The following is a 27151-nucleotide window of genomic DNA, read 5'->3' as shown; positions in this document are numbered from 1 at the left end:
AAACAGACTGACTCCAGGTTGGCAAGGGAGGGCAAAAAGGCTGTACGCCCTCCCCTTATTAATTCAACCTCTATGCCAAATAGATATTAACGGAAGCTGGATTGGAAGAAGATGAGCACAGTTTTAAAACTGGAGGAAGAAACACCAATAACCTGCACTATGCTGATGACACGACCCTCATAGCCAAAACCGCAAAGGATCTGCAAGCTCTAGTAATAAAAGTCAAGGAGCACAGTGAAAAAAATGGGACTGAGACCAAACTAATGACAACAGGCACAACAATCAGCCTTGTTGAAGATATCCAAGTGGTATATAGCTTCTGCCTTTTAGGATCAACCGTCAACAGTGAAGGAACAAGCAGTCAAGAAGTACGCTGCCGAATAGCACTGGGTAGAGCAGCCAGGAAGGACTTGGAAAAGATATTCAGATGCCGTGACTTGTCTAAACCTACAAAGATTAGAATCACACAGTCAGTTTATTCCCTGTGACACTCTATGGAAGCAATAGTTGGAACTTTGAAGAAGCAGGATAGGAAGAGTATTGATGCTTTTGAACTTTGGTGTTGGAGAAGACCCCTGAGAATACCGGGGACAGCCAAGAAAACAAACCGATGGATCATCAAACATATCAACCGAGAGTTCTCCCTCGAGATGCAAATGACCAGGTTCAGATGACCCTACTTTGGACGCTTTATGCGGAGACCCAGCTCTCTGGAAAAGGCTCTAATGCTGGGAAAGGTAGAGGAAAGAGAAGAAGAGAGCAACCAGCAGCAAGTTGATGGGCTCAGTTATAGAGGTGATGGGTGCACCATTGGGAAACATGAAAGAACAGGTTAGGAGTAGTTTGTCTTGGAGAAAATCTGTCTATGTGGTCACTAAGAGTTGAAAGCACATAATCAGAAGACTAGACTGAGAAGTCAGAAGCCATCACAGAAGAATCCCTTCTGTGTTATTGCAAGAAAACTACATGGATATCTCTTGAATGGAGGAGTTGAGCTCAGTTCAGTGGTGACTATGTCTTGCTGTGACAATCTGAGCCTAGGCTGTTCTGAGAATATGTTAAGTAATTGGCCATTCCAAAATCTGGTCAGCAACTCTCAGGAGCATTGTTTAAAAACGGTACCCATAATCTATATAATGTCCTTAAATTGGGGCAGGGTGCAAAGAGGGAAGATACTTAAGATTGTGGGGAATGCTGTAGTCGTATAGTGTCTTGACTTCAACCAAGCATTCAACAAAGTACCCTGTGACATGCTGATTAGCAAGTTAGTTTAGAGTGGGCTGGATAACGTAACAAATAGATACGTGGCTGGGTTGAAAACTGCACTCAGAAAGTGCTCATCACTGGTTCCACCTCACATGGAGTGCCACAAGAATCCCTCCTGCAACTCGTTAGTGTTTTTTTCTTAATGAGATGGACAATGCAGTGGACAGAAAACTTCAAGATGCTTATTTCTTTATTGCTAGGAGTTGTGTGTCACTTTAGCATACAGCCCTGTGTTAGAATTTTCCTTATCAGGTTCGTTTCTGAGCCGGGATCAAAGACACAGGCAGTTGCATGAAATAAAGTTCTTTATTCTTCACCCAAGAGCAAAAGCAATGACATCCAGCCGTTAGGTGGGTGGCCAAGAAGGACCCCCTCCTTACAGCACATTATATACCTTCCATTCAACTCCTCCTTCAGAATACCACCCCCTACTCAGTTACCCATTCTCCAACTTAGCATCATTCCTTATTAGGAATTTCCATCCTTCCTTTACTCGCTCATCATTCCATAGAAGGGACTTCCTTCCATCCTTGCTAGGGCACCTTGACCATTATTAAACAGTGCCTTTCCTCTGGAGAAGCTGTCCTTGGAATGTACACCTTGTTGTTTATTCGTTTAGTCGCTTCCGACTCTTCGTGACTTCATGGACCAGCCCACGCCAGAGCTTCCTGTCAGTCGTCAACACCCCCAGCTTCCCCAGGGACGAGTCCATCACCTCTAGAATGTCATCCGTCCACCTTGCCCTTGGTCGGCCCCTCTTCCTTTTGCCTTCCACTCTCCCTAGCATCAGCATCTTCTCCAGGGTGTCCTGTCTTCTCATGATGTGGCCAAAGTATTTCAGTTTTGCCTTTAATATCATTCCCTCAAGTGAGCAGCCTGGCTTTATTTCCTGGATTATGGACTGGTTGGATCTTCTTGCAGTCCAAGGCACTCTCAGAATTTTCCTCCAACACCACAGTTCAAAAGCATCGATCTTCCTTCGCTCAGCCTTCCTTATGGTCCAGCTCTCGCAGCCATATGTTACTAATGTACACCTTACCTTGTTTCTATGCTCACAGCTACCTATCAGCTGTGAGAAAGGAAGAGGAAGTCAGCAAAATTCTTCTAGGAAATACAACACAGCTTCAGGGCCATAATACAAGTGCAAAGGTGTCTAACATATGAACACTACATATAAAATGTATGAAAATGAAATATATTCATATTTAGTTCTATATATGTAAAATCTTCTGTCACCTGATTCTGAAGAAGAGCAGCACTTTAATCTGTAGATGAAACAGAACTGAGAAAACAAAAATCCAAGGCATCCAGGATGGAGATACCTGGGCATGCAAGAGGATGCGTGAAAAGGATTTGGAATAGCAGTTGACTAGAAACTGATTATGAGTCAGCAGTGGGTGCAGCTGCCGAAAAGAGAATGCCGCTTTAGGCTGCACCAACAAAAGTCTAGTTTCCCAATCATGGGGAGTAAACATTCCCCTATATTTTGCTTTTGTCCCATAGAAAAAGGTCACGACTCTTCCCTTGTTTCAAAGAGGTACCCCCTGCCTTGCACTTGCATATCTGCTTTGTCCTACCTAAGTGCAGAGCCCTGTATTTCTCATCACCGAATAGAATTCTGTTGGAAAAGGCCTTAGGTTCAAGCTTGTCAGGGTCCTGTTGCTGTACACTGCCCAGAGTTGCTTTTCTGTGAGATAGGTGGCTATACAAATTTGATCAATAAACACGTCCTTCTGAACCTCGAGCCTGTTTTCTGCAGTGTAGCAATCTCCCCTCCAACTTTTATCCGTGCCTTTGCAAGTACCCTTCTGTCCCCTCCTCTGAGTCATTTATAACTGCTGAGGAGCTCTGGGACCAGGGCGGAGCCCTGAGGGACCCCACTGCCTGCCTCTCTCCGTGGGGATCCAAGGACCACAGGCTGAGAACAGCTGTTCAGTCAACCACAAATCCATCTTGCAGTGGGACCATCCATCCCACATTGTCTCAGTTTATCAAGAAGGAGGCTAGATTTGTCTGGCATGACCTACTTTTAACAACCCCATCTTGGCTTAATGACCTGGTTTCTTTCTAAGTGCTGGCAAACCCACCTGATTACCTTTTTAATGGTTTTTCAGGTATCTGTGTCAAGCTGACTTGTCTGTAGTTTCCTGGATTCAACTCTTCCCTTTTTTTAAAGCTTGGAACCACATAAGCTCTTCCTCAGTCTTCTTGCACTTCCCCTGTACTCTGGGAGGTCTCAAAGATTAAAGTTAGTGGTTGTGAGATTATATCTGCCCATTCCTTTAGCGCCCTGGGATGTAATCCATCTGGCCCGGATGGCTTGAATTAATTCCACGCAGCTCAGTGTTCTCGCACCACTTCCCTGCCTATTTTGACCTGCATTTCTCTTCTGCCCCATACAGTGCACCTTCTGACAGGTTGGACCACTTTTTCCTTTTGCAAAAGACTGATGCAAAATAGGAATTAAACAGCTCAGCCTTTTCCTGTTGCCTGTCACCGTCTTGCCGTCTTCTCCAGCCTGCGGACTGGCTGTTTTCTTGACCTTCCTCTTGCTCCGCAGAGACCCAAAGAACCCTTTTGGGCATTTGTGGCAAGACTTACCTCATCCCGAGCCTTAGCCTTCCTAGTCCCATCCTTACAGATTTGGCATATTCCCTGATATTCTGCTTGCATTATGTGCCCCTCTTTCCATTTTTTAAACTTGTCCTTCTTGTTTCTCAGTCCTTCATTGGAGAACTGTTGGCAGCTCCACCACTCTCATCAGCTGTCTTGGTTTGTTTGTATTTAGGCCTTAACTCATTTTTCAGAATTTCCCATGAACTCTCCTGAACTGTTTTTCCCTTCAGGATTTTCATCCGTGGAATCCTTCCTCCTGGTGATCTGAGGGATCAGAGGCCCCAACTTCATGTACTTACTGATGAATGGAAGCACATACGAGCTTCCAAGATCCCCCATTTTTTGCAATAAATCTAATAAAACTCCATGAGAGTCAAGCTTTCTTGGTGGATGGGGGCTTGCCCAGGGCCTTTTTTAATAGACATTTTGGTCTAGTTATTCCCTGAGACAGTAGGTTCTAGTATTTGTTGCCTGAAGCAGTTTAACTAAATGATTCTGGACTTTACTGTGCAAAAGTGTAGCTTGGTGGTGGTGGGGTTGTTCTAAGTCTCACCCTTTAAGAAGCAAACCATTCATGATATGGAAAGCTCTGGCAGATGAGTTGGGGGCTCACCAAGGAACGCCCTGTGGAAGAGAACGTGAATGATGGATGCTGCATCGGGGTGAGCCAGCTGCCTTCAGCGGGGACATGGGGAATCCAGAATGCATCTTTCTGTTCCAGCTTCCTATACTTCGCCCTGACCAGCTACCAAAAGGTGTCACTCTGCTTTGAAGGACATGCAGCACAGGATAAGCAGGGTCGTGGGTTGGGGCCTCTGACTCGCACTTTAGCAGGAGAAATTGGGTTGAAGCAGAAATGAGACGGGTCTGACCATAGGCCTCCAGCTCCTTCCTGTGCCCTTCCTCATACGCCCCAGGTTGTTGTAACCCAAGTTGAATAAAGCTTCAAAGAAAGATGGAAGTCATGAAGGGAGCTGGGTCACCTGGGTTCCTCTCCTGATCTGCCCTTTCCTTTCTTTATGGAAGCCTCCATGCCAATTCCAGATCCTCCATGTGTGTGTATCTGCGTACAGAATGTCTGCCATGACCTCTGCGGAGGTGGTTCCCCATCTCAGATCTCCCTGGGAGAGTGGGCAGGAGGGTTGCTTACTGGGACCCTGACTTCCTTGGGAATCTAAGGATTACAGCAAGGGCTTCCTGGTGATCCAGGCAGCAGGTCCAAGGTGCCTGTGGTCCAGCAGGGAGGCAGTAGGGCTGGAATGTTTACAGCTAGCCAGAAGCCTTCTTCTCCACTTCAGCTGTGCAAAGGGTGCTCCCTCCTTCTGATCTGGAATTTCTTCTTTCTTTCAGCGGAAACTCCAATTGAGGAGTTCACCCCCACGCCAGCTTTCCCGGCTCTCCAGTACCTGGAATCGGTGGATGTGGAGGGTGTGGCTTGGCGAGCGGGACTGCGCACAGGAGACTTCCTGATTGAGGTGAGTCCACGGCAGGGCCAGGTGAGGCTGTGCTGCACGGACGGGTGTCTTCCCTCTCCCCATAGATCTGCTCGGCATTGGGAGTGGGGGGGAGGCCGAAATTCATCTTGCACGGGGAGCAGCAACCCTCACAAGACGGTCTCTCCGCATGGCTGTGGACTCAAGCTGAAGCCACCCTGCGGTCAGGCACTCTGCAGGGAGGCATTTTCCCACTGCTGGAAAATGTGCATTAAGGGTTCTATTCTGCAGTTTTAGGTATCAGGCAAGGAAAAAAACCCAATTACAAAGAGGAAAATGCCTAGTAGGGCAAATTCGGTCTCATCTATTCAGGCTTTTCTACAGAGCCACAAACTCTGTTGGAAAAGGCTGTTGTTTGTTGCATCTTTTAAATTTGGCCTCTGACAGCTTGTCCTGTGCCCCTAAGCGAGCCTGACAATGAACACAGGCAGGGCAGGAGCATCTGTTGGGGCAGAAGAATTCTCAGCTCCTCCTCCATCCTCCCACTGGTCCTGCGTCCACTGCAGTTGTAACCAGTTGCATCCAAACAATGTGCTTCCTCTGGGACGTGTTGGGATGGCAGTGTGCAAAAGAGTGGGATGTTCCCTTGCTGCCTTCCTCTCCTGCCAGGTTCAGCCACCTCGTTCTTGACCTTGAAGTGCTCTTCAACCACCTGCTCTCTCCACGTCCCCAGCAGTGCTACAGACGAGGTGCCTTGGCATTTCTGACGCTTCGCTTGTACCCCTCCCCGCACCCCTCCTTAAGGCACCATCAGAAATACTAGAACTCTACTCCACTGATGGAGGGTATAATAACAGCATCTTGAAAGCCTGTCTGCGTTTCCCCTTCCCTCCCTCTGACACCAAAGAAAATCAGTCTTGAGTTTCTTTCGTGCACTTTCCTGTTTTCCTGGGTTAAGTTAATATTTTCTCAACGGTTGCCACGTATTCTCTTCAAGGCCATCTCCATACTCCTCTACAGGGAAGGGGAGGGGAGTCAGACTAATGAGTAGAATGATCAGGAAAGTAGATTTGGGCTCAATGGGAGGAAGAGAACAGTGGAAAGGATGGCCTTGAGAGGGTCTGGTCTCCCCTGGCGGTCTTTTGTTCCCCTTTTGGTCATTCTCCCTGATAGAAAGTGCTGCTGGACATAAAGATAGCCTACTGGAAGAGAAACCAGTGGGGTCCTGGTGGATAGTTTGATTCAGAACTGTCCAGATCTCTAGACTGATGACAAATGACAAATATTTGGAGCTGTCTGGAGACCCCAGGCTGTGGCTCTTGGCCTGCGTTAGTCAGCTGGGATAGTTCCCATGAGCCATCTGTGCAGCCATCTGTGCACTTCCTCTCTTCCTCAGAGCTCTCAGGGCTACTGCCCAAGGGCGCTGCTTCTTAAGACCAACCTGACACTTATGGAGATTGGTCTGTGTGTCCCTAGAGTGGCTGGATTTTGTGATGCTGGTGTGTTGATACAAGTCTCCCTGCTGGAAGTAATGCCAAGGGTGGAACAGCCCTAAACCAATTCTTGGACCCGTGGGCTTAGCCTTCTCTAAGTTTCTGGCAAGAGCAGGATAAGATGGCTGGTGTTTGAGGAGGCAAGGCAGTGAAACAAGACTGGCTGTCATTTCTCCAAGCTGGAGAGTGTTCAGGGCATCACAGCATTAATCTGTGCTGTGTGATTAGGAGATCTGTCTGAAGCCAGGATTAGGAAGACCTGCCTTGCAGTAGTGCATGTGAGAAGGATCTTGGAGACCTAATGGACCACCAGCTCAAAACGAGCAAGCGGGATGATGCAGCAGCTATAAAGCCAAACCCAACTAGCAGAAGCGTCACAGCCAATCAGGGGAGCCAGTCGTTCCGCTGCGCTTCAGGATGGTTCAATCCCCCTTGCCCAGTTCTGGCACTGGACTTGACAGAGATGTAGAGAAACTGGAGCAGGTAGGAGCTTTCAGGACGATCAGGAGCTTGAACGCCAACCCTGTGAGGGAGCACTAGAGGAGCCGGGAGGTTGGACGTGCCAAAGAGAAGATGGAGAGGAGGAAGGACAGCGGTCCACAAATATCTGAAGGCTGTCTTGCACAAGAGGGCCAGGCTGTTCTCCACGGCAGTCGAGGGAAGAAGAATCAGTCAGTCAAAATGAAAAGAAAGGGGATTCAGTGAAGCCTTTAGAGGAGTTCTGGGATGGCGAGGGCTGCAAATCAGCTGGACCTTCTGCCTGGAACATTGGGACATTCCACCTACCAAAGGTTTTCAGAAGAAGAAGAAAGCCCATCAGTTCCCACGAAATGATCTTGAATGCTTACCCACCGTTTTGAAGGAGAGCATCAGGAATCACTTTGAAGTCCTGAACCTCACTGACAGAGAAGAACCAGAGGAATTATGGAATGAACTGAAAGAAGTTGCTAAGGATGACTGTGAAAAGTCACTGCCAAAAATGAAGAAAGAGAAGGAAGGAAACTGGATATCAGAACAAACCACTGAAATTGCCAAGAAGAGAAGAGAAGCCAAAGCCAAGAAAGACAAAAATCTCAGAAAGGAACTTAACAAAGAGTTTCAGAGAGCTGTTAGAAGAGACAAGAAGCCGTATTACAACAACATCTGTAAAGACATTGAGGATGGAAACAGACATGGAAAAACAAGGAAAGTCTTTCGAAAGATGTCGGAACTCGGAAGGAGGTTCCAACCTCGAATTGGTATGCTAAAGGACTCTGATACAAAGATGGAAGGAGTATACTGAAATACTGTACAGCAGAGATGCCAACATCCAAGATGTCTTAAAAATATTCCCTACTTACAAGAGCCTCTAGTACTAGAAGTTAGATCAACACTCTGGTCATTACCAACTCAGAAGGCTGCAGAAACTGACGGAATACCCACTGAAATAGGACAAGCAACAAGATTCTAACCAAGCTACGCCAGCAAATCTGGAGAACGACACAGTGGCCAACAGACTGGAGAGGTCAGTCTACATACCAGTACCCAAATGAGGAGACTTAACAGAATGTGCAAACTATTGTTTTGTTTTTTGTTTTTTAGTCCCTTCAAGTCACTCTAGACTCCTGGCAATGCCTGGACATGTCCCTGCAGTTTTCTTGGCAAGATTTCAGAAGTGGCTTTTGCCGTTGCCTCCTTCCCAGGGCTGAGCAAGATGGACTGGCCCAGGGTCACCCAGCTGGCTTTGTGCCAAAGGTGGGACTAGAACTCACGGTCTCCCGGTTTCTAGCCTGGTGCCTTAACCACGACACCAAACTGGCTCTCACGCAAACTATCGTACAGTATCCTTAATTTTACATGCTAACAAAATAATACTTAGGGTCATCCAACACAGATTAGAGCCCTACATGGAAAAAGAGGAACATGAGACATTATTGCTGATGCATGCTGGATAATTGAGAAAGCCAAAGATTACCAAAAAGTCGGTATGTGCTTCATCGATTATAGAAAGACCTTTGATTGTGTCAATTATGTCAAGCTATGAAAGATGCTCAGAAAAATGGGAATCCCAGAATATCTCATCGTCCTCATGAGAATCTTAGAGACAGGTCAGGAAGGCACAGTACGGACAGAATGTGATGAAACAGACTGGCTCCAAGTTGGCAAAGAAGTGAGACAAGGCCACATCCTCTCCCCTTATTTATTCAACCTGTATGCGGAATATATACTAAGGGAAGTTGGACTGGAAGAAGGTGAGCCTGGTTGCGTCCTGTTTCAGGTTTCAAACTCACATGCTCAGTTGCTAGGTGAAAATAGCAACTGGGCCATACCCTTGCTTCAATTCACAAATGCGCCTGTTGGCAGTCTGGGTTTTCACTGGCTCTGCATACACCATCGCTAGCTGCTGGCTAAATTCATCAAAGTTATCTAGCAGAGGGCTCTGCTGCAGCAGAAAAGGTGTAGCCCGTTTAGCAGCAGTTCCAGCCAACAAGCTGATTACAAATGCTACATGCACACGGTCATTTGGGAAGTCTTCAGCGTTAAGGTTTGCTCATGCAAAGGAAGCTTGAAAACGGTCAAGTGGGTCATCCCATTTCTCTGGAATGTCCAGTGGTTATTTCCTGCATAGAGGAGGAGCAGCTCCGATATTTGGCTCTTTTAGTAGCTCGTGTAGCTGGGTGGAGAGTAGAGCCAATGGCTGGCTTAGTTCAGCGTTTTCAGCCATCAGCTGCTCCATGGTAGGTAGGTAGAGGGAGAGAGAGAGAGAGAGAACTTTATTCCATTGTAGTTTTAAAAGTTTTTCTCTCCCTTTTGTGCAGGAAAGTGGGAGGTTGGAAACAAACCGTCCTGTTTCAGGTTTCAAACTCACACACACTCAGTTGCTAGGTGAAAATAGCAATTTACTCAAGACTGAGTAGATAACAGCAGACGAGGAAAGGAATGTAAATCAAAACACTCTGGGAAAGAAGGCTTGCCTGGGCAGTTTTGTTTTCAACAGGAACATGCAGAAGAGAAAACAACATGCAATCTGAAGTTCAGAGCACCAGGCCAGGTTCATCAGCCAGTCCAGAGGTCAGGGTTTCAGGAATCATGAGCAGAATCACAGGAACCACATGCCAGAGCAGGAGATCAGATGGTTGTTTCCAATGGGGAAACATGGGGCAGGGCTGCCTCTTAAATCAGGCTGCAGCCTGCTGTCTTTAATTAAGAGAGTTACTCCCTTGCTTGGCAAGGAGCCTCACTGAGTGTCTTTGCTCTCCTCTCCGGCTTGGAGGCCGTAGGGCATCATCTGACTGCCCCGGATGCTCCAATGGTGCCTGTGCCTGATCAGCCTCAGGTGATTCCTGGCTTGGTGTCTCCTGAGGTTGACATTCCACTGGTTCAGGTGGAGCAGCTTCGTCAGTCTGAGTCCTGGGCCACAACAGGTTTTAAAATTGGAAGAAGAACATTAATAATCTGCACTATGCTGATTATACTACCCTGAAAGCCAATAATGCAAAGGATCTGCAAGCCCTAGTAATAAAAGTCAAGGAGCATAGTGGAAAAAATGGGCCTAAAATTAAATATAAAGAAGATCAAATGAATGACAACCAGTAGAACAACCAGCCTTAGAACTGGCAATGAAGGTTTTGAAGTGGTGGAGAGCTCCTGCCTTTTAGGATCGGCCATCAGCAGTAAAGGAACCAGCAGTCAAGAAATAAGCTGCAGGCTAGCACTGGGTAGAGCAGCCAGGAAGGCCTTGGAAAAGCGATCCAGATGCCGTGATGTGTCCACGCCTGCAAAGGTCAGAATCATGCACGCCTCGGTATTCACTGTGACACCCTATGGAAGCAAAAGTTGGACTTTGAAGAAGCAGGATAGGAACAGTATTGATGCTTTTGAACTTTGCTGTTGGAGAAGATTCCTGAGAATACCATGAACAGCCAAGAAAACAAATTGATGGATCATTGAACAAATCAACCCAGAGTTCTCCCTCAAGGCACAAATGACCAGGCTCAAGCTATCCTACTTCAGACACATTATGACCCAGCTCTCTGGAAAAGACTCTAATTCTGGGAAAGGTAGAAGGAAGGAGAAGAGGACCACGAACAGCAAGGAGGTAGACTCAGTTATATCAGCACATTGTTGGGAGACATGAAAAAACAGGTTAGGGGTAGATCATCTTGGAGAAAATCTATGTTGTCGCTAGGAGTTGAAAATAACTTGATGGCACATAATCAATCAATCAATAGACTAGACTGAGAAGTCAAAAGCCATCACAGAAGGATCCCTTCTGCATTCTTCCAAAAAAACCTACCTGGATATTTCTTGAATTGGAGGAGTTGAGCACAATTCAGTGGTGACTTTGTCTTGCTGTGGCAGTCTGAGAATACTTTAAGTACATGACCATTCCAGCAAAATAAACTCGAATTATCCTACTTTGGACAACTTATGCGAAGACCTATCTCTAGAGAAGGCTCTAATGCTAGGAAAGGTGGAAGGAAAGAGAAGAGGAGGACCAGCAGCAAGGTGGATGGACAGTGGCAATGGGGGCACTGCTGGAAGATCTGAAGGACCAGGTTAGGGACAGATCATCATGGAGAAAATCAATCTATGTGGTCACTGAGAGTCAACAATGACTTGATTGCATGTAATCAATTAATCAAAGGGTTTTCAGAGAGGACTGATTTGAGGGATTCCTATGATCTCTAAGATCACTTCCAGTTGAAGCAACCTGTGAATCCCTGATTGTAACTATTCCCAGTGGCTGAGTCTTCTGATAATACTCTGGTCTTGGAGGTATTTTGGGAAGCTGATGGCTGCCCCAATCTGGCGCAAGGTACACAAACATGCACTGTCTCATCAGAGCTTTAACCGGCAGCATTAGCAGGGATCCTCTTTGTTCTCTTTGTCTGCAGCTCAGGGTGGGGAGATCAGGGACCTGAGACTCATTCAAGTGGCAGTGGGGTACAGGCAGTGCCCCAGCAGGCACCTCTGGTTGGTGTGAAATCAGGGACAGGAGAAGGAGGGTTTTCCCAGCAGCTGCAGTCAGCAGCCAGCACATGGCACTATCCATTTTCGGGATGTCTATCTGGTGCTTCCCCCTTCCTCTCTGGAGCTTGCTGTGCGGTCCTCACAGCCTGGTCATAGTGAGAACTGGACACAGGGCGTGCGGAACTAAGCCAGCGCTCCCCAGATGTGTGGCGCCCCAGCCAGGGCTAGAGGAGACGAGGCTGGAGAAGGCCGACCCAGACATTCGGAAAGGGCGAGTCGATCTTTTGGGTGGGCGGAGGCTACAGCACCTGCTTCTCCTGGTGTGCTGGACCGCCAAGAGCAGCCTTTGCGGGCCAGTGCCCTGGGGGAAGGCTGGAGAGCCAGCAAGAGCGGTTCCATTCCCACCATCCCCAGCAGGTGTTGGGGAGGCCTAGGTTGGTTGGATTAAACCTCTTTCAGATCAGGCCCTTGGATAAAATTGCTTTTTTTGGAAGCTGCTGTTGCCGCCTTGGGTTTTTTTTCCAATGCGCAAAACCAGTTATTTTTGCAACAGTGTTGAGGAGAAATGACATTCAGCACATTTAACGAACCATTTCTATTTTGAACAAATGTTTCATTTTCTTGACTTGAGAAGAATTAAACGGAAGCATGTCATTAGGAGAAACTGGCACTGAAGCAAGCAGCTGTGGTTTCCAACTGCTGCTGCGTTGCAGGCCCCGATCTCTGCCCACTATCCAGGCCCTTGGCTTTGAGAAGGCCACCCGCCCCCATCCGCCCGAGTGGCCCTGGGCGACTGCAGGGTGAAGACACCCGGTCATCATCAGCTCCTCTTTGGGAACTCTTTGCCAGCTGTTCTCTTCTTCTGGAAAAAGGTGTATTCAGAGCTGGGTTGGTCATGTTCCAAAGAGTGCCCAGAAATCTCATGGCATTGAAACAAGCAGATCAGAAACCACCAAGGTGCTAAGTGCCAGGAGATCAACCGCCTGGAGTCTCTGGGAGTTGGAAGGCACATAAATTTAATAAAGCATCATCATCATTGCCACCATCATCCTCGACAGTTGGGGGCCCATCGGACGATGGGATGCCAGCCTGTCTTCCTGCTACATGCAGTTCTTCAGGTTAGCATCTTTCTAGCATACCTCAAACTGGCGTCCAGTGTGCCATTACTTCTGGCCTCTCTGCCTGCCCCCCGGTTAGACTTCGCGTGCAAGAATACCCAGCATTGTCTCTTGGCTGAGACAGAGCCAGGACTCTCCTTCACCCCCTGCCACCCCCCACCTCCCCCAGGACCTTGGGAGCACAGAGCTCTTCTTCTCTCCCCTTTTCACCCCTTGGCAGAGCCGAACAGCTGACAGGTCCGGGCTAATGAGGTAGGGAGAGAGGGATGCAAAAGCCCCGGTGGGGTCTATTGAAAAAAAGGTGATGGCAAAATTGGTGAAGTTGGCAAAATTTATCTCAGAAGAAAGCTCCCTCCTTTTCTGCTTGGGTTTGAAATGCAAGTTGGAGAATCCTGCCCATTTTACCTACAATTTGACTGTCCCAGATGGTGAGCAGGGGACCAGTAGCAATCCAGCCTTCACCTCTGCTTAGAACTTTTAAAATCACCAGATTGGAATCTGTAGAGCCATCATTTTCCTTGGATTTCTCTGAGGAGATTCAAACAGTTCTGAGAATCTCCTTCTGAAGGCCCTCCTTCCGCTGGAGCCGGAGCTGTGGAAGATAAAATCTGGATTGGTTTCATCCGTAGGGCCTCCCCTCAGCCAAAGCTGCACCCTGTAGTCAAGGACCATGGATCTTCTCAAACTGGCACCAGAGAGTCCCTCCCTGGCAGATTAAGTACCGAACATGGATTGGTTAGGAAATAAGCGTTTTGCCAAAAAGGGGAGGGAGGGAGGGATTTCACTTTTTAAAATGATGCTGGGAGCTTTCCACATTCCATCAAGCTCCATATTCCAGTATATTGCAACCAATAAAAGCCACTCTTTCTGCAGAAACATAAGGCCAATATCCTACCCCGGGCTTAATAACAAAATAAAGAATACACTGCACCATATTGCAGTTTGCAAAATATAAAATGCACAGTCAAAATCATTCAGTGAAAAGCAACGTAAAAAGTTTCTCCAATCAACGTAAGCAGGAAGGAAAAAGAAAAACTGCAGACCTTCATCATTCCTAAGGAGAAGGTCTGGATGAGCAGAGCAATCCTCAGCTGGCCCCCAAAAGTTAGAACCATAGTTGCCCCTTGAATTGTGGGGCGGAGGAGGGCCTTTGGGGTGCGGACGCCTCATCCTAGAGCGTGCTGTAGCTCAACACACAGCAGGACCAACTTTGGTGACCTCGCGGTTGATCACATCTGTAATGGCAAAGCTGGTCGTCAAAGATCCTGGTCCCAAATTCCTCAATGCCTGAGATGCCATAAGCCAACTCCTTGCCATGGGGGAAAATGGGAAGTCAGAGCAGTTGCTTCAGTGGAGTGTGGGAGGCCAAGGCCCTGTTGTCTCATCAAGAAGCTGCCCTCTGCAGAGTAAGGGCATGTTAGACAGCGGAGCGTGTTACAATAGCCTAACTCTGGGGTTACCCACATCTTCTCCTGGGCAAACAGCTGGTTGTGGGGGTTCGCACCTCACTTATGGTTCAAGCTGGTAATACATGCTTCCAACCATGGGGATCACTTGAACCTCCAGTGACTATGAGCCGCTAGGGGTCTCCCCACAGTACGTCCCTCACCTTTCTGAGTGAGCATCATCCCAACACCCCAGTTCTCCTACCTGGGAATCTCCCCTCCACAAAGTCTCCAGGATTCAGCCTCAGCTCATTGGTTCTTCTCCACCCTGTCCCCGCAGCTGGCACATGCACAGCCTCTCTGTTGTGGAGCATATTTATGACTCCCAGCCCCCAAACTCCTGTTGAGCAGTGCCCCCAAGGGCTCTGCAGGGCATCGGGGGCACACAATTGGGGCAGCATCGCTCCCAGGATCCAGTGACTCTCTCACCACACATCCTTGGCTCTGAGGGACCTCCACAAGTATAGCCAATATACCCAGAGAATGTTGCAGTGGACAGTGGATCCCCTTTGGCCTTCTGTCTCAAGTAAAGCACTTGAACCAGATTAGCCAATGGAGGAAAGGCTAGCCTGGCCCTGAGGACGCGTTGCTGAGACCCTGTTGAGTGCCAGGGCCAGCACTACAAGGAGGCCGGGCACCTTGGTTGGCGGGGCACAGCTCCGTGCCAGAGTAGCTTCAAAACCAGGAGGGTGTGTGGTGTAGGGGTTGCTCGGCAGAGCACTAGCAGCAGGACAGCAGCTCCAGATTCAGGGGGCTGGTGCTGCCTTGGGAATATACCTACTTGCCCACCTGCTTCCCATCTGCTCACCCAATCTAGAAAACAGGCTCAACTTCACAAGCTTCAGCCGCTCCTGGAGGAACCTTCCTCTGAACAAGTCCGTGGGGAGCCACGTCCTGAGCCATGCTTCCATGTTGCCCAGGATCTCTCTCCCCACTTCCCCATGGCATAGGGACTGACCAAAAAGGGAAGGGGGCTTGGTCCACAGGGGCCCTGGCTTACTTGCTTGAGGCATCACCTCTCTCTGCTCTTCAGGGCTTCTGTGTGTAGCCACCAGCCATCATCTGGATGAGTGGAACTGTGCTGTCCTCCACCTGAGGGATAAATCTCGATTCTAGGATTAGATCCAATTCTGAAATGTCATTTTGGGTCAGGTTGCCATGCTGATCCTTGTCTTTCTCCACATGCATCTTGTTTCTTCAATAAACGGGTGATCACTTCCTCCTTCTCCTCCTCCTCCTCCTCCTCCTAATTTCCCTCTGCATCAAATCATTGACTAACATTCTTTGAAAACACAGTTTCCTTTATGAATGTGGAGTCTGTGAGTCAGAGACTGATTAATGGCCTCTAATTTGGCGGCCTTTCCCTGCAAAGGCACTTGAAGTCCCTGCACTGAAGCACTTTCTCCCACAACAATGACAAATTCAGATGGAGCCTGCAGAAGGAGTCTCACTGGAATGACATACTGGAAGCCCTACTCCCCTGAGGAAACATCAGAGAAGATCATACTTACTATGGCATGAGGCTTCACAGACTACAGTTCACTTCCTGAGGTCTATGGAGGAGAACTGAGAGAGAGGTATTACAGTGCATATGTCCCCATGGCTGGAACTAGGGAGATAAGCTGGTATGAAGAATCAGAGGATCCTTGCATTGGTGTCTGGTTAGCACAGGAAGTATGATAAAGGGCTCTGAATTCTCAGTGTGAGTTCTGAGAATTAAACCCAATAAATTCCAACTCTGTGATGAAATTAGCCTTTGCAGTAATTCTTTTGTCCAGCAACAAGGTCCATGGCATGATGTCCTGGGTGCTGAAATGTTCCCCCACTGATCTGGCTGTTGCCATGTCTGATGTCAGATTTGTTTCCTACACAAGGACTGGCCAAGTGGACTTCTCTTGGTTAAGGATGCAACCTCACCCCAGAGATGCAGAGCCCTCAGCTGTTGTGCGGTCTCTCCTGCAATGGCGTGGTTAGAGGGACGTTGGGCAGAGTCGATATCTGATTTTTGCCACAGCTTTTGGGGTGTTTCTGCATTGCTGTGACATAGCTTATCACTGGCACTTGGGGGATGTTTTAGCCTGGGTGTGTGGAAGCGGGTCCAAGCCCCTATTTAGAGACTCTGAAGGAATAAACAAAAAAGCATATCAGACCAGTGGCTTTTGACCTTTTCAATTGTATCTTGAACAATTAATAATTTTAAAAAAGGAAAGGAAAAGGGGACTCTGAAGGAAGTGGCTCATCTTGGATGGGCTGGAGATGATTAGGGTCATCTGCTCAAGGGCTTTTCACTGAGGAGCCAGCGTGACTGGCCGTAAGTGGTACTCTGCGACTTTCTCTTGTAAGGCAGACTGTCCAGGTCTTTTCCCGACTGCCAGCATGGCCCAATCAGAACTCCTCTCTTGCTGCTGCCTATGGTGGGAGAGGAAATGGTGCCTCTTTGTAGTCCAGGAGCCTGAGCTGAGACCATCAGCCCCACCGCGAGGGAGTGAGATCGAAGGATACACAGACAGGTCGCCTGCTGCCCTCTGAGACCTTTAAGGTCAGCAGGGCGAGGTGATTGTCCCATCTGCCTCGTGCTGTCTCCAGCCCTGGAAGTTGAAATTTTCCACGCCTTACTCGCAGTTTGACAAATGACTTTGTAGGAGTGGCTTTAAAGTAAGAAAAGTCATTCCGTCTTCGTTTTTCCATATAAGGTTTATTACGTCCCTGGGGCCTGTGGGATGAGGCTATCCGAGAGTCTGGATTTTTTCTGTTTGGCTCTTACTATCTCATCCGCTTCAGGTCTCTCGGATTCCAGCTTAGGTCAACGATAAGCGATGTCATGAAAACCATACTCCAGCAAATCTGGAGAACAGCAGCTGGAATAGGATCCTGTGGCTGAGGTCTTGGAAGGAAAGGGGATTTAAGAGACACCACTCCAACCCTGAATACGGGGTGCCCCTTCGGTGCACCTTTATGATGCTTCTTTTTTAAAGGGGTGTTTTGTCTTTGCCACAAAGAGACTGGGATGTGGGGTGAAAGTTTCCCTCAGCAATGTAAATCTCCAGCCCTGGTCATACATTTTGGAAAATTGTTCCCAGTTTCCCCCGAGAGGCCCATATTCTAGAGTTTGTCATTATGCAAGAAGTCAGCACTTGGATAGAAGGAACAGTGTTAGGGTCATCCCGTACAGGTGGTCTGGCATGTCCTGGTGGTGTGGGCATGGAGGGGCATATCACTGCAGTGCAGGAGGTGGTCAGAATGCACTTGCACTGCTTCTGTCCTGACAGCCAGGAACCACGCCGAGGCAGGGAGTAGGTCTCTAGTGCTTTATTACTGCTACATGAGACAGAAAATCCTAACACACTGAAGAAGCGTGGGAAAAACCCAGACAGATAAACCCCAAAGGTTAAGGCGGGTCTGCTCTGTGTCTCTCTGAATGGCTGCTCAAAGTCTCTAAACTACGCATGCGTTTTCCCCCTTGGATAGAGGCCCCCTCCTGCTCGCCATCAGTACTCACGACAGCTTCATTGGTAGAACTTCTGAACCATCGACGTTCCTCCCATAACTTTCCATTACTCTGGTCTACTTTCTTCCCACAAAATACCCCAAAGAGTGAAGGACAGAATTGCTGTTCATCTTACTAACAGTGACGTTGAAGCTGTTGACTTGAAAGTGAATGAAAGGAGCAATTTCTATGAGCGTCTGGTCATTGGTTTCTGGTTCTCTTCGGTGACTTCTTGTAGTTTTCCAAGGCTTTGATCATTTGCTTGCCAAGATGAGGTCCCACCACAGTGCATAGCTGAAGCTTCGGCTGGGTTGGAGATGAGAATTGACCTCCTCCTTAGCTCCTATGTGATTTAAAGTGTCCATTTTGCATGGTTACAATTTTGAAATTCCGTTCTTGTCTCTCAATCCCGTTTCAGAAACATAATGGTTTAGAAATGTGTGTTGTAAAATAATTTTACAAATTATACCGTTTGGGGTATAATTTGGGGTTGCAGGGGAGTCAAGTAGTGGAGTCGCTGGGGGTCGAGTGATGTAAACAATTAATAAATAAATAAGTTTATAAGAAAATTAGTTTTAAGCATGAATAAACAGATGGATGCCGATTAAGTTGATGGAAAAGGACTATAGCGAGCATGGCAATAATCCCCAACTGATTATGTGCCATCAAGTCAACTCTTTGTGACCACATAGATTTTCTCCGGGAAATACCCCATCACAAGAGTCCCTATTTCCCCGGAGCTTGGTTTTATCACTGTACGTGCTGATCTTGGAGTGTGCACTATTGTTCCTGTGGGTCCTCCCTCTCTCAGCGGTAGAAGATGGTGCTGCTGGTCTGCAGCAGCCAGGTGGGCCTGTAGGGGAGGCTCCGCCCCTTGGGGGTACAGGTGGCCTGCTGTGCCATCAGAAGATGCTAGGAGCTCTTTCCATCCCAATCAAGCCATCCATCCACCCTGTTGCTAAAAATAAATCATTGGAGTGAGTTGACGACCTCTGTTTATTCTTTCTTTTTCTTTTTTTCCTCTTTTTACACATCATAAACACTTAAATCACTGAATAGAAGTATGTCATTAATTCAACTAAGAGAAAGCAAAAGTTGAGGTGTTATCAGTTGCTTGGAGTGATAAGAGGGCATTGAACATTTTGGAAATGCTTGAATTCTTTTTTCCAGTTATTGAACTGAGATGGTGCAAAATTGAATCACTTCCTGCTATTTCTTGTAAAGTTCACTGAAAGGTTATTTGGGCTATTTTGGTATTCAGAATTCTTTGCTAAAGCGTGTCCTTATGTTTTCAACGACTGAAAACAAAACAGAACAGCCTGCACCGATTCCCAGCTGTAAGCCCGGCCAAGTTCGGTGGTGGTGCTGCTGAATGAGTGCAGCTGGCGCCGTGTTGGGCCTGACAAGGGGAGAGCCCGGCCGCCTGGATCCTTGCAGGCTGGCCTTCCTGGGGCGCTGTGGGCATCTGCGTCTGCAAACACGCCCAGGCAGCCAGGCTGGATCTGGCTCTGTCAGCAGCAGGACAAGGGCAACGCTGGCACCCTGACAGGCCCTCACTGGCACAAGCAATCCCTCCTGGATCCAGCGTGCGGCAGTGAGGCGTAGAGACCTCGCGGCTCTTCCCCCATGCCTAGGGATGCCATGTGGCCAGCTGTTACCTGCGGGGGGTGGGGGGGACTGTGGGGTCGCAGGCAGGGCAGCCTTTCCCCCTGCTCAAGATGAAGCCCCCCCAGTAGTGCTGCTCCTCTGCTCACCACCCCTCTCCTTGCTGCACAGGTGAACGGCGTGAACGTGGTGAAGGTGGGGCACAAGCAGGTGGTCTCGCTCATCCGCCAGGGGGGGAACCACCTGGTGATGAAAGTGGTCTCGGTCAGCCGCAAGCCAGAGTCTGAAGACGTGGTTCGGAAGAAAGGTGAGTGCAGGGCAGACCCCACCCCCTGCGGCTCATCAGGGGCCGCTGCTGCTCTCATACGCTTGGAAGAGGGGGGCTCAGCCCTCCCAGCTGTGGCCGCCTCTCTGTGGCCTGGCTGTCGTTCCCCCCTCTCTGGGACAGGCACGTTTGCCACTGCCCGCTGCTTCCCACGCCCCCCCCCCCCCAGCTTCCATTCTCTTGCCTTCTCCGGCCTGGCGCCCAGCACTCCAGGCCCTCCGTGCCTGAAGCAGTGCCTCTGTGACATACTGGCCACTCGGTGCTGATCCTCACCACATGGTGTGGCCCTGAGGTGGATAGCTGCTAGTGCACATTTGCTCTGCGGGGTGCTGTGGGGTAGGAGCTCCATCAAGAGAGCAGGGTCCTGCAGCCATAGCCGAGAGGGCCCAGAGGCGAGAAATGCTGCCTTGGCCCACCTACCCAGGTTTATCTCAGGTGGTGGAGAGGCAGCACAAGCCCTCTGGGGCAAGAACTAATTGCCCTGTTGCGGAACTGGACATTCTGTGCTCAGGACCAAGAGAGGCCCCACCTTGAACTGTAGACCTCCCTGCAGGCACCTCTGGAAAATTTCTGTGCTGGATTCCATCCTGGATGCACCATTCTGCTAGTGGCACAATGCCACGGCCCACGGCTGGAGCAGCTGGATTTAAAGAGTTGACTCTCATGCCTGACGCAAGACATGCCAGCCGTGACCCAGGGCTGCCCTTGGTATCAGTTCAGCAACTTGCCTAGCTTTGGAAGGTTCCACATTTGTTGACTGTAAAGTGAATGACTACCACAGAGCAGCCCTTGGTGGCAGTGGCTGGAATTCCAAGCTGGCCCTTGGTTCCATTCACCATATACTCCTTCACGCACCACTCTCCCACTAGCGTTCCACTAAAGGGGAATGTGGTTGAGGGGCCTCACTCAGCCCCAGCAAGTGTTCATCATTCAGATGGAATTTAAACTCAGAGAAATGCCTGGTCAATCAGGTGTGATTCTCAAGTACCTTTGATCCCTAAGGAAAGCTTCTTATCTAAACCATCTCCTCTGCTTTTCCAGCCAATGAAAATCTCATTTTCTTCTGCCGGTCATCTAGGATTACAGTCTCCATGCATCGGGGGGATCAAATCCTTCCCGGCTTAGAGGGCCCCCACAGACCCTGCCTTTGTAGGGAGCAGAGGCATCTTCAGAGGCATCTAGGGAACATCCCTACTGTCCGACTTGTTTCCTTTGGCCTTTCCCCCTATGGAGTAGGTGCTTTCTGAACACCAGGAACCAAAATGCTCCCCTGACACCTTGTGGTTTTGGCAGCCCTCTGAGACAAGCGTCAGGATCTGAAGGGGGAAATACTTTCCACGGGAGGCCCTGGAGACTCTGCGGGCATAAAGCAGGGGGCGGGAGTGTCAGTTCTTGCTGAGCATGAAGCGAAATGATGTGAAGGACTCCAAAGGGAAGGCAATGGCACTCCAAGCTGTTCCTAACCTCAGATGAGGACTGGAGGCCATCTCCGTCCAATTATCAGGTGCCACCTACACAGGGTTGTCCTTCTGGGGCTCCCTCCATCTCCACAGCCATCCCTTGCTGTCATCAGAAATACTGCAGAGTGCAGGATGAGGCCCCTCTGTGGTTCGGCCCCGTCATGAAGACTTCTTTTGTCCATCTTGGAAAAGTGACTGAGAAGCAGGACCTGGAGGGTAGGGGGGGGGCGCAGAGGAGCACTGCCTGGAGGTGCTCCTCTGAGAGAGAAAGAGGCACAGCTCGCAGCCACCTAGAAGAGGGGTGGGCACGGGCAGAGGTCCATGCCTCAGTGCTCCCTCGTTCCCTTACCTCAGCTGGCTTGACCTTTCCTTGCTCAGCCGCTCAACTGGATCTCCGGAAAGGCAGAAGTCAGTAGGCTGCCCCTGCTCCTGAGGCTGGTCAGCCGGGCGGGGAAGGCTGGGCCAGGCTTCCTTGTGTCGTTTTGCCTTTTGGAAAAGGCCCTGTTCCTAATTCTGCAAAACTTCTGGCTCTCATGCCCTTCGTGCTGCAAGGCTGCACTCTTCCTTTGGGGGCCCATTCTCCTCCACCCACGCTGTTGCTGGGCATCCCTGGCCCAGTCCTTCAGGGGCCTCCACTGAGCTGGGAGGCAAGCAGCCCGTTCTCTTCCGGTGCTTGGCCTGAGGCACAAATGCTGGGCAGGGGCCTGTGCTTCTGCACCAGACAGTATCATCGGTGGGTGGGTGGCTGGATGGAAGCATCTTCCCCCCAAAACCCCTCCCTTGCCCCACAGACCCGGCCATGGGCTGGGAGAGGGGAGTGGGCTGGAGTGCCCAAGGCGCCTCCACCCCGCCCCCAGCAGCCAGAGGGACCCACGGCTCATTCCACATTTCCCTTCCCGGAAGGCTCTTGAACCTTCTGCTAGAAATTGCCTTGAAAAGACTTAGGGCTCAACCTGGTAGAAGCCAGCGAGGGAAGGGGAGTGACAGGAGTCCAAGGGAGGGCACTGCTGTTCTGCATAGCATTTCAACCTGGTTCCCCCTCCCCAAATGCCAGAAAATCAAAGCGGCAGAATCAGAGGCAGAGAAAGGAGGAGGGAGCCCCCTGGGCCGGCCCCTTCCTCAGTTTGTTCGGAGGGCAAAATGGAAGCTGCCTTTCTGGGGGTTCAAAACGACTAGAACAATGTAAAAAGAAGCTCAGATAGGGTCTACACCTGGTCAGGTAACCTAAGGACATTAAACAAAGGAAGAGCCACTTGGAGGCTTGCATTAATTACAGAACCAAACAGGCAGCTGTTGTTATGGAGTACCAGCACGAGCTTTAAAATCACAGCAGAGCGTGCCTACTTTGTGTTATTTCCGTACTGATCCCAGGAAGGCCAGGCTGGCAGATTCAGTCTCGCTCCCGGAGAGCGTTACCTCTGGGCTGCTTGCGAGGTGGGCTGTAGGCTGAGACTGTGTGCTGGACCAGGAGCCGGGTGTTGGGTGCACGTTGGCAGCATATTTGCTGTGAGGTCTCGGTGCAGACCAGGAGGCCAGAGGCGATGCCTCACCAGGGCTTGGCCTTGCTCCATCCCCAGCCGTTCCAAGTGCTGGGACGAGCAGCCAGTCTCCTCTTCCACCGGAAGGAATTGTTTGGGGAGGGGGACACAGAAGGAGGGGCACCAAGTGTGCCGGGAAGCTGCCTGGATGCAGAGCATCCTCAGCTCTCTCCAGCGCCCCGCCCCCCCCTTGAGTGCAGAGGGAAGGCGGGTTCAGCCTCTCCCCCTGGAAGGGCCCTTCTGGGCCGAGCTCTGGGCCCTGCTGCTCCAACAAGCCGGGATGCTGGGAAAGGGAAGCAGCTCTCCCACTTGACGGAGGGGTGAGGGGGAGGCAGGTCTTGTGCCTATTTTTATCTGGGTGGGTCTGGATTGTATGGAAAGCCACAGAGGGCCCCCCAGGCTACTGTTGTGGGCAGGCCACCCAGCCCCCAGGCGGGGAAGGGGGAGGGGAAGGGGAGGGGCTCCCTGGCCAGTGGGGGGGGGGAGCAGGCAGCTCAGTCCACTGACTTCCAGAGCTGGAATCGTATCATGGCTGCAGCCCTGCTGGCCGTGGCGAAGGTGGGGGCTTGGGATTGCCCCTGCAGCCTGCTTGCCACGGTGCCTGCCCAGGGCCTGGAGACCGACCCAGGGGTGGCGGTGGCTGACCCATCCTCGGGGCAGAAGAGCAGAGAGGCCCCTGCCGGGCTCCCTTGCGGCAGGGCCAGCCCCGAAACCTCAGGTCATCCAGCACCCCTCCTCTCCCGGAGGCCTGGGAGGGAGCCCCTGGACCCTCACCCCCCCCACCCCGCTGGCCAGAGCCCTGCCCTAGAGAGGGGCAGGTAATTGGTCCCCGCCCACCAGCCTCCTTCGGACCTGGCTCGCCCTGCCTGCGCTTGGCCCTCCACCTCTCCCCCTTGCGTGTGGGCATCGTGTCCTCCATGCCGTCTGCCCGTCTGGGGTCTCTGATGCAGGCAGCTCTGGCAGAAGCTCCAAGGGCTGGTTCCCATGGCAACAGGGAGCGTTGAAGCCTGCATTGTTACAGCTCGAGCGGGCGAAGTGACGAGTGAGCCTCCGTGCCACTCCTGCAAATCCTGGCAGATGGAGCCTCGCTCTGGCCCTGCCGCAGGCTGGGCCAGCTAGGAAGTCCCTCTGCCTGGCCCCACCGGCCGGTGCCTCCCGGCAAAGCGCACCCTGGCAGGGCCGCCAGGGAGCCGCGGGCCTGGCTGCGCAGAGGCCCCAGCCGCACAGGTGATGCTGGCAACTCCCAAGCGTCTGCCAGGTGGAGGAGCGGGGGCCAAGCATGAGGAGGGGGGCCGGAGAGCAGGCCCAGCTGCCCCACGGACAGTGGCACACCCGGGGGGCAGCAGGCCTGCCGCCTGGCCGAGGCAACCCTGAGCAGCAGCCTTCTGGCCCTGGCAAGCCGCGGCCAGGCACCTCCTGAGCTGAGGTCCTGCGGACCCTGCCCCGGGCCAGTGTGCCAGCCCCTCCTGGCCGCAGGGCGATGAAGAAGTTTGCCCCCACGCGCAGCCTCAACAAGATCCTGCAGCAGTGCGACTCCTCCTCCCGGGAGTACGAGGAGATCCAGGGGGCAGAGAAGAAGCGGCACCTGCACCTGACCACGCCGCGCAAGCTACTGGACAGGAAGTGCAAAGTGCCCTCTCTCTTCCTTCCAGCTCCGCCACCACCCAAGAGAGCTCCCAGCACCACCCTGACCCTGCGCTCCAAGTCCATGACCGCCGAGCTGGAAGAGTTGGGTAAGTCCTGGCACGATCCTGGGAAGGGGGTGGTGGCACCCTCACCAGTGCAGGAGCCAGCCTGGCCGGCAGCTGGGGGCTCCTTCGTGGCCGCGCCCTCCGGTGCCGCCTGCACCCTGTTTTCGGCTTGTGCTCTGCTGCTTCTGGGGAGCTTGCTAGCCCCACCCTGCGCTTTCCTGCTTTCCTGGAGTTCTGGGCAGAGCTCCTGGCTGAGCATCGGTGTCCGTCCGGGTCACCCGGACTGCTGCACAGCTGCGGCCCCCGCCTTGCAAACGCTTTGCCGCCCTGGTTATCGCCAGGCCAGGCCATCTCCTAGGCCAGCACACCACATGCTTGCCTGAGTCCGTCCTTCCTTCCTTCCTTCCTTCCTTCCTTCCTTCCTTCCTTCCTTCCTTCCTTCCTTCCTTCCTTCCTTCCGCTGCTGCAAGACAGGGTCCCCAAGAATTCCCAGGAGGTCTCCCTTCCAGGCCCTGCCCAGGTTCTGGGGTCCCTCTTGCTTCATGCCCGGGGTCCTTTGGCTTGGCCCGCAGCCTGCCACGTGTCCCCAGAATTTTCCACCTTCATAAGTGCTCCTTGCCCCTCCCCATCCCCGAAGGACCCTCCCCACTTACACAAGAGAAGGGCAAGGCAACAGCTGAAAAGGGCACCCCAAAGAAAACCTTGTGTCCCAAACCACTCCCAGGCCATCCCAGGACGCTTGAGGGAAGCTTTAGGGGAAGTGACGCCTCTCCACAGCAGACTTTCCTCATGGGGGCCGCTCCGGTCTCTTCCCTCCCAGCCCCCACAAAGCCTTACCCACTTGGATGGGCTCCTCGAAAGGTTGGCAAGGGCTGTTAGGAAGCTTTCCTCAGTGGAGGTTGGGCATCAAAGGAGAAGCGGTTTACAGAGCAACTATTTGTGGCCTTGACACCTCCCCACCATGCATATTGAGTTCTGCTCCTGAGGAGCCCCGCTGGGGGACCAGGCTCCCCTTCAGCTGTCCACGGTCGCCCACTTCCTCAGCTGGATGCCAGTCGGGGCATCTCCTTGTGGTGATCTTCTTAGTGATCGCCATCCCTACTTGGGAGAACCTCGGATCCCCCCCATCTACAAACACACGCAGACCCCCCGCCCCCCTGTTGTTTCAACCACACACGTTTCATTGACCAGCCCCAGCTGCTGGAATAGTGCCCCAGGCCTTGAAGGTTCCTTTCTCCGTAAAAATCACGGAGGGACCCTGAGAGCAGGTGGGGGGGCGGGGGGCCCTCGGCTCCCTGCTTCCCAGCCTTTTAGCACAGCCAGGGATGGGCGGTTCTCTGGAAAGCAGGTGGGTGTCTCCAACAGGCGTGAGAATCCCTAGTCCCTAAGACACCTGCATGGGCCCCCAGGACCTCAGCAGCGCCCCTTGCTGGCCAAGGCGTGGCTGCTCGACAGATGATGGCCGCGGAGCCCTGTCCTTCTTGGGCGCCTGGGATCTCCTTTGGTTTCTGCCGTTTCCACCGACAGCAAAACGAAACGCGTTGTGCAAGCAAAGGGTGTAGGTGGCTGGGTCCCTGAGAGGCAGAGGCAGGAGGCGGATGGGGGGGCTGGAAATTGGAGGACGCCTAAACAGAGCTCCAGGGAGGCATTAGGTGCCCCAGTCCCCAAAGTGTCTGTGGAGGGCCTTCCCGTGTTTCTTCATGAGGCAGTTGGGCGGTGCCCAGTCACTGAAGCGGGCAGATTCACGGACTGCCCCATCCCCAGAGTTGCCGTGAGGAGGAGGAAGCAGAGCTGAACCCGGGAAGGAGGAACTTTGCCCTTTGTGGCCGTGGGGGGGAGGGAGGGGGTGCTGCAGCTGGGGAAAGGGAAGACCAGATCCCAGGCAACAGCTTAACATTTGTATGTTGTGCTCTTCAGGCCGAAAGGCTCCTGATGCACTTTGTGCTTCGGTTGGAAGGGACCTGCGTTCCCCTCCAGCTTGTAACATTCAAAGGAAAGAGGGCTGGGGAGGGAAAAGGAAAACATGAGTGCCCCGGTTCCAGGCCTTGCTGCTGTCGGGGAGAGTGCATGCCGGGCTAGGGGATGGGGCGGCACGGCTGCCTTGTGGGAAGCGTGTCCAGGGTTGCATCCCCGAATGCTGCTCCACCGCCCCACCTGGGGGACAGACCGGGGCCCTCAACCAAGGCACTGTCTCCTCTTGGCAGAGGCAGGGGGTGCAGCCCAGGGGAGGAAAGCGTGCCAACCTGCCATTGACGTCTTGTACTTTGTTTCTTGATTCCAAGCCTCGATGCGGAGGAGGAAAGGGGGTGAGTGCAACTCCCCATCTTGGGGGCTCATCTGGGTTCAGGCGGCCCCTCCCTCCCCCTCCCTCCCCAGCAGGAAGAAGGGGCCCCTCCAGCCTGCGCAGGCCCAAGGGCAGGAGGGGGCCCTTGGCAGCTGCCCAGGAGGGGCGTCCTGAGTGCCTGCTCCTGGGATGGCAGCTTTTGTGCTGCTTCTGGCTGGCCCCCGGCTCTTTCCAGGCCCTTGGATGCCAGCCAGGCTGGAGGGGCGCTGACCGAGCAATGCAGGTGAAGCCAGAGGGCCCTTCCTCTGTCCATTAATGCCAGGGATGTCCCAGCCACCCGCAGCACTCAAGGGATGGGCACGAATGCCTAGGGTGGCCTCTGGCTTTAGGCACTTTTCAGAGGGATATACAGAGTGGAGGTGTCACAGGTGGAGGCT

General features: G+C 51.7%; 1 protein-coding gene across 2 annotated transcripts in view; it reads left to right on the top strand.

The window, feature by feature from the left end:
* Window positions 1–27151, top strand: part of SHANK3 (SH3 and multiple ankyrin repeat domains 3) — a 262450-nt gene that overhangs the window by 207046 nt on the left and 28253 nt on the right. For both annotated transcript variants that reach the window (XM_063309491.1, XM_063309492.1), the window contains exons 15-17: window positions 5233–5357; window positions 19588–19723; window positions 24392–24472. In XM_063309491.1, coding sequence (XP_063165561.1) covers window positions 5233–5357; window positions 19588–19723; window positions 24392–24472 — 342 coding nt within the window. The remainder of the gene's footprint in view (window positions 1–5232; window positions 5358–19587; window positions 19724–24391; window positions 24473–27151) is intronic.

This window comes from Candoia aspera, chromosome 7, assembly GCF_035149785.1.
Source record: "Candoia aspera isolate rCanAsp1 chromosome 7, rCanAsp1.hap2, whole genome shotgun sequence".
Classification (NCBI taxonomy): Eukaryota; Metazoa; Chordata; class Lepidosauria; order Squamata; family Boidae; genus Candoia; species Candoia aspera.
Note: the sequence above shows the minus strand (reverse complement) of the source record. Positions and strands in the feature narration are given on the sequence as shown.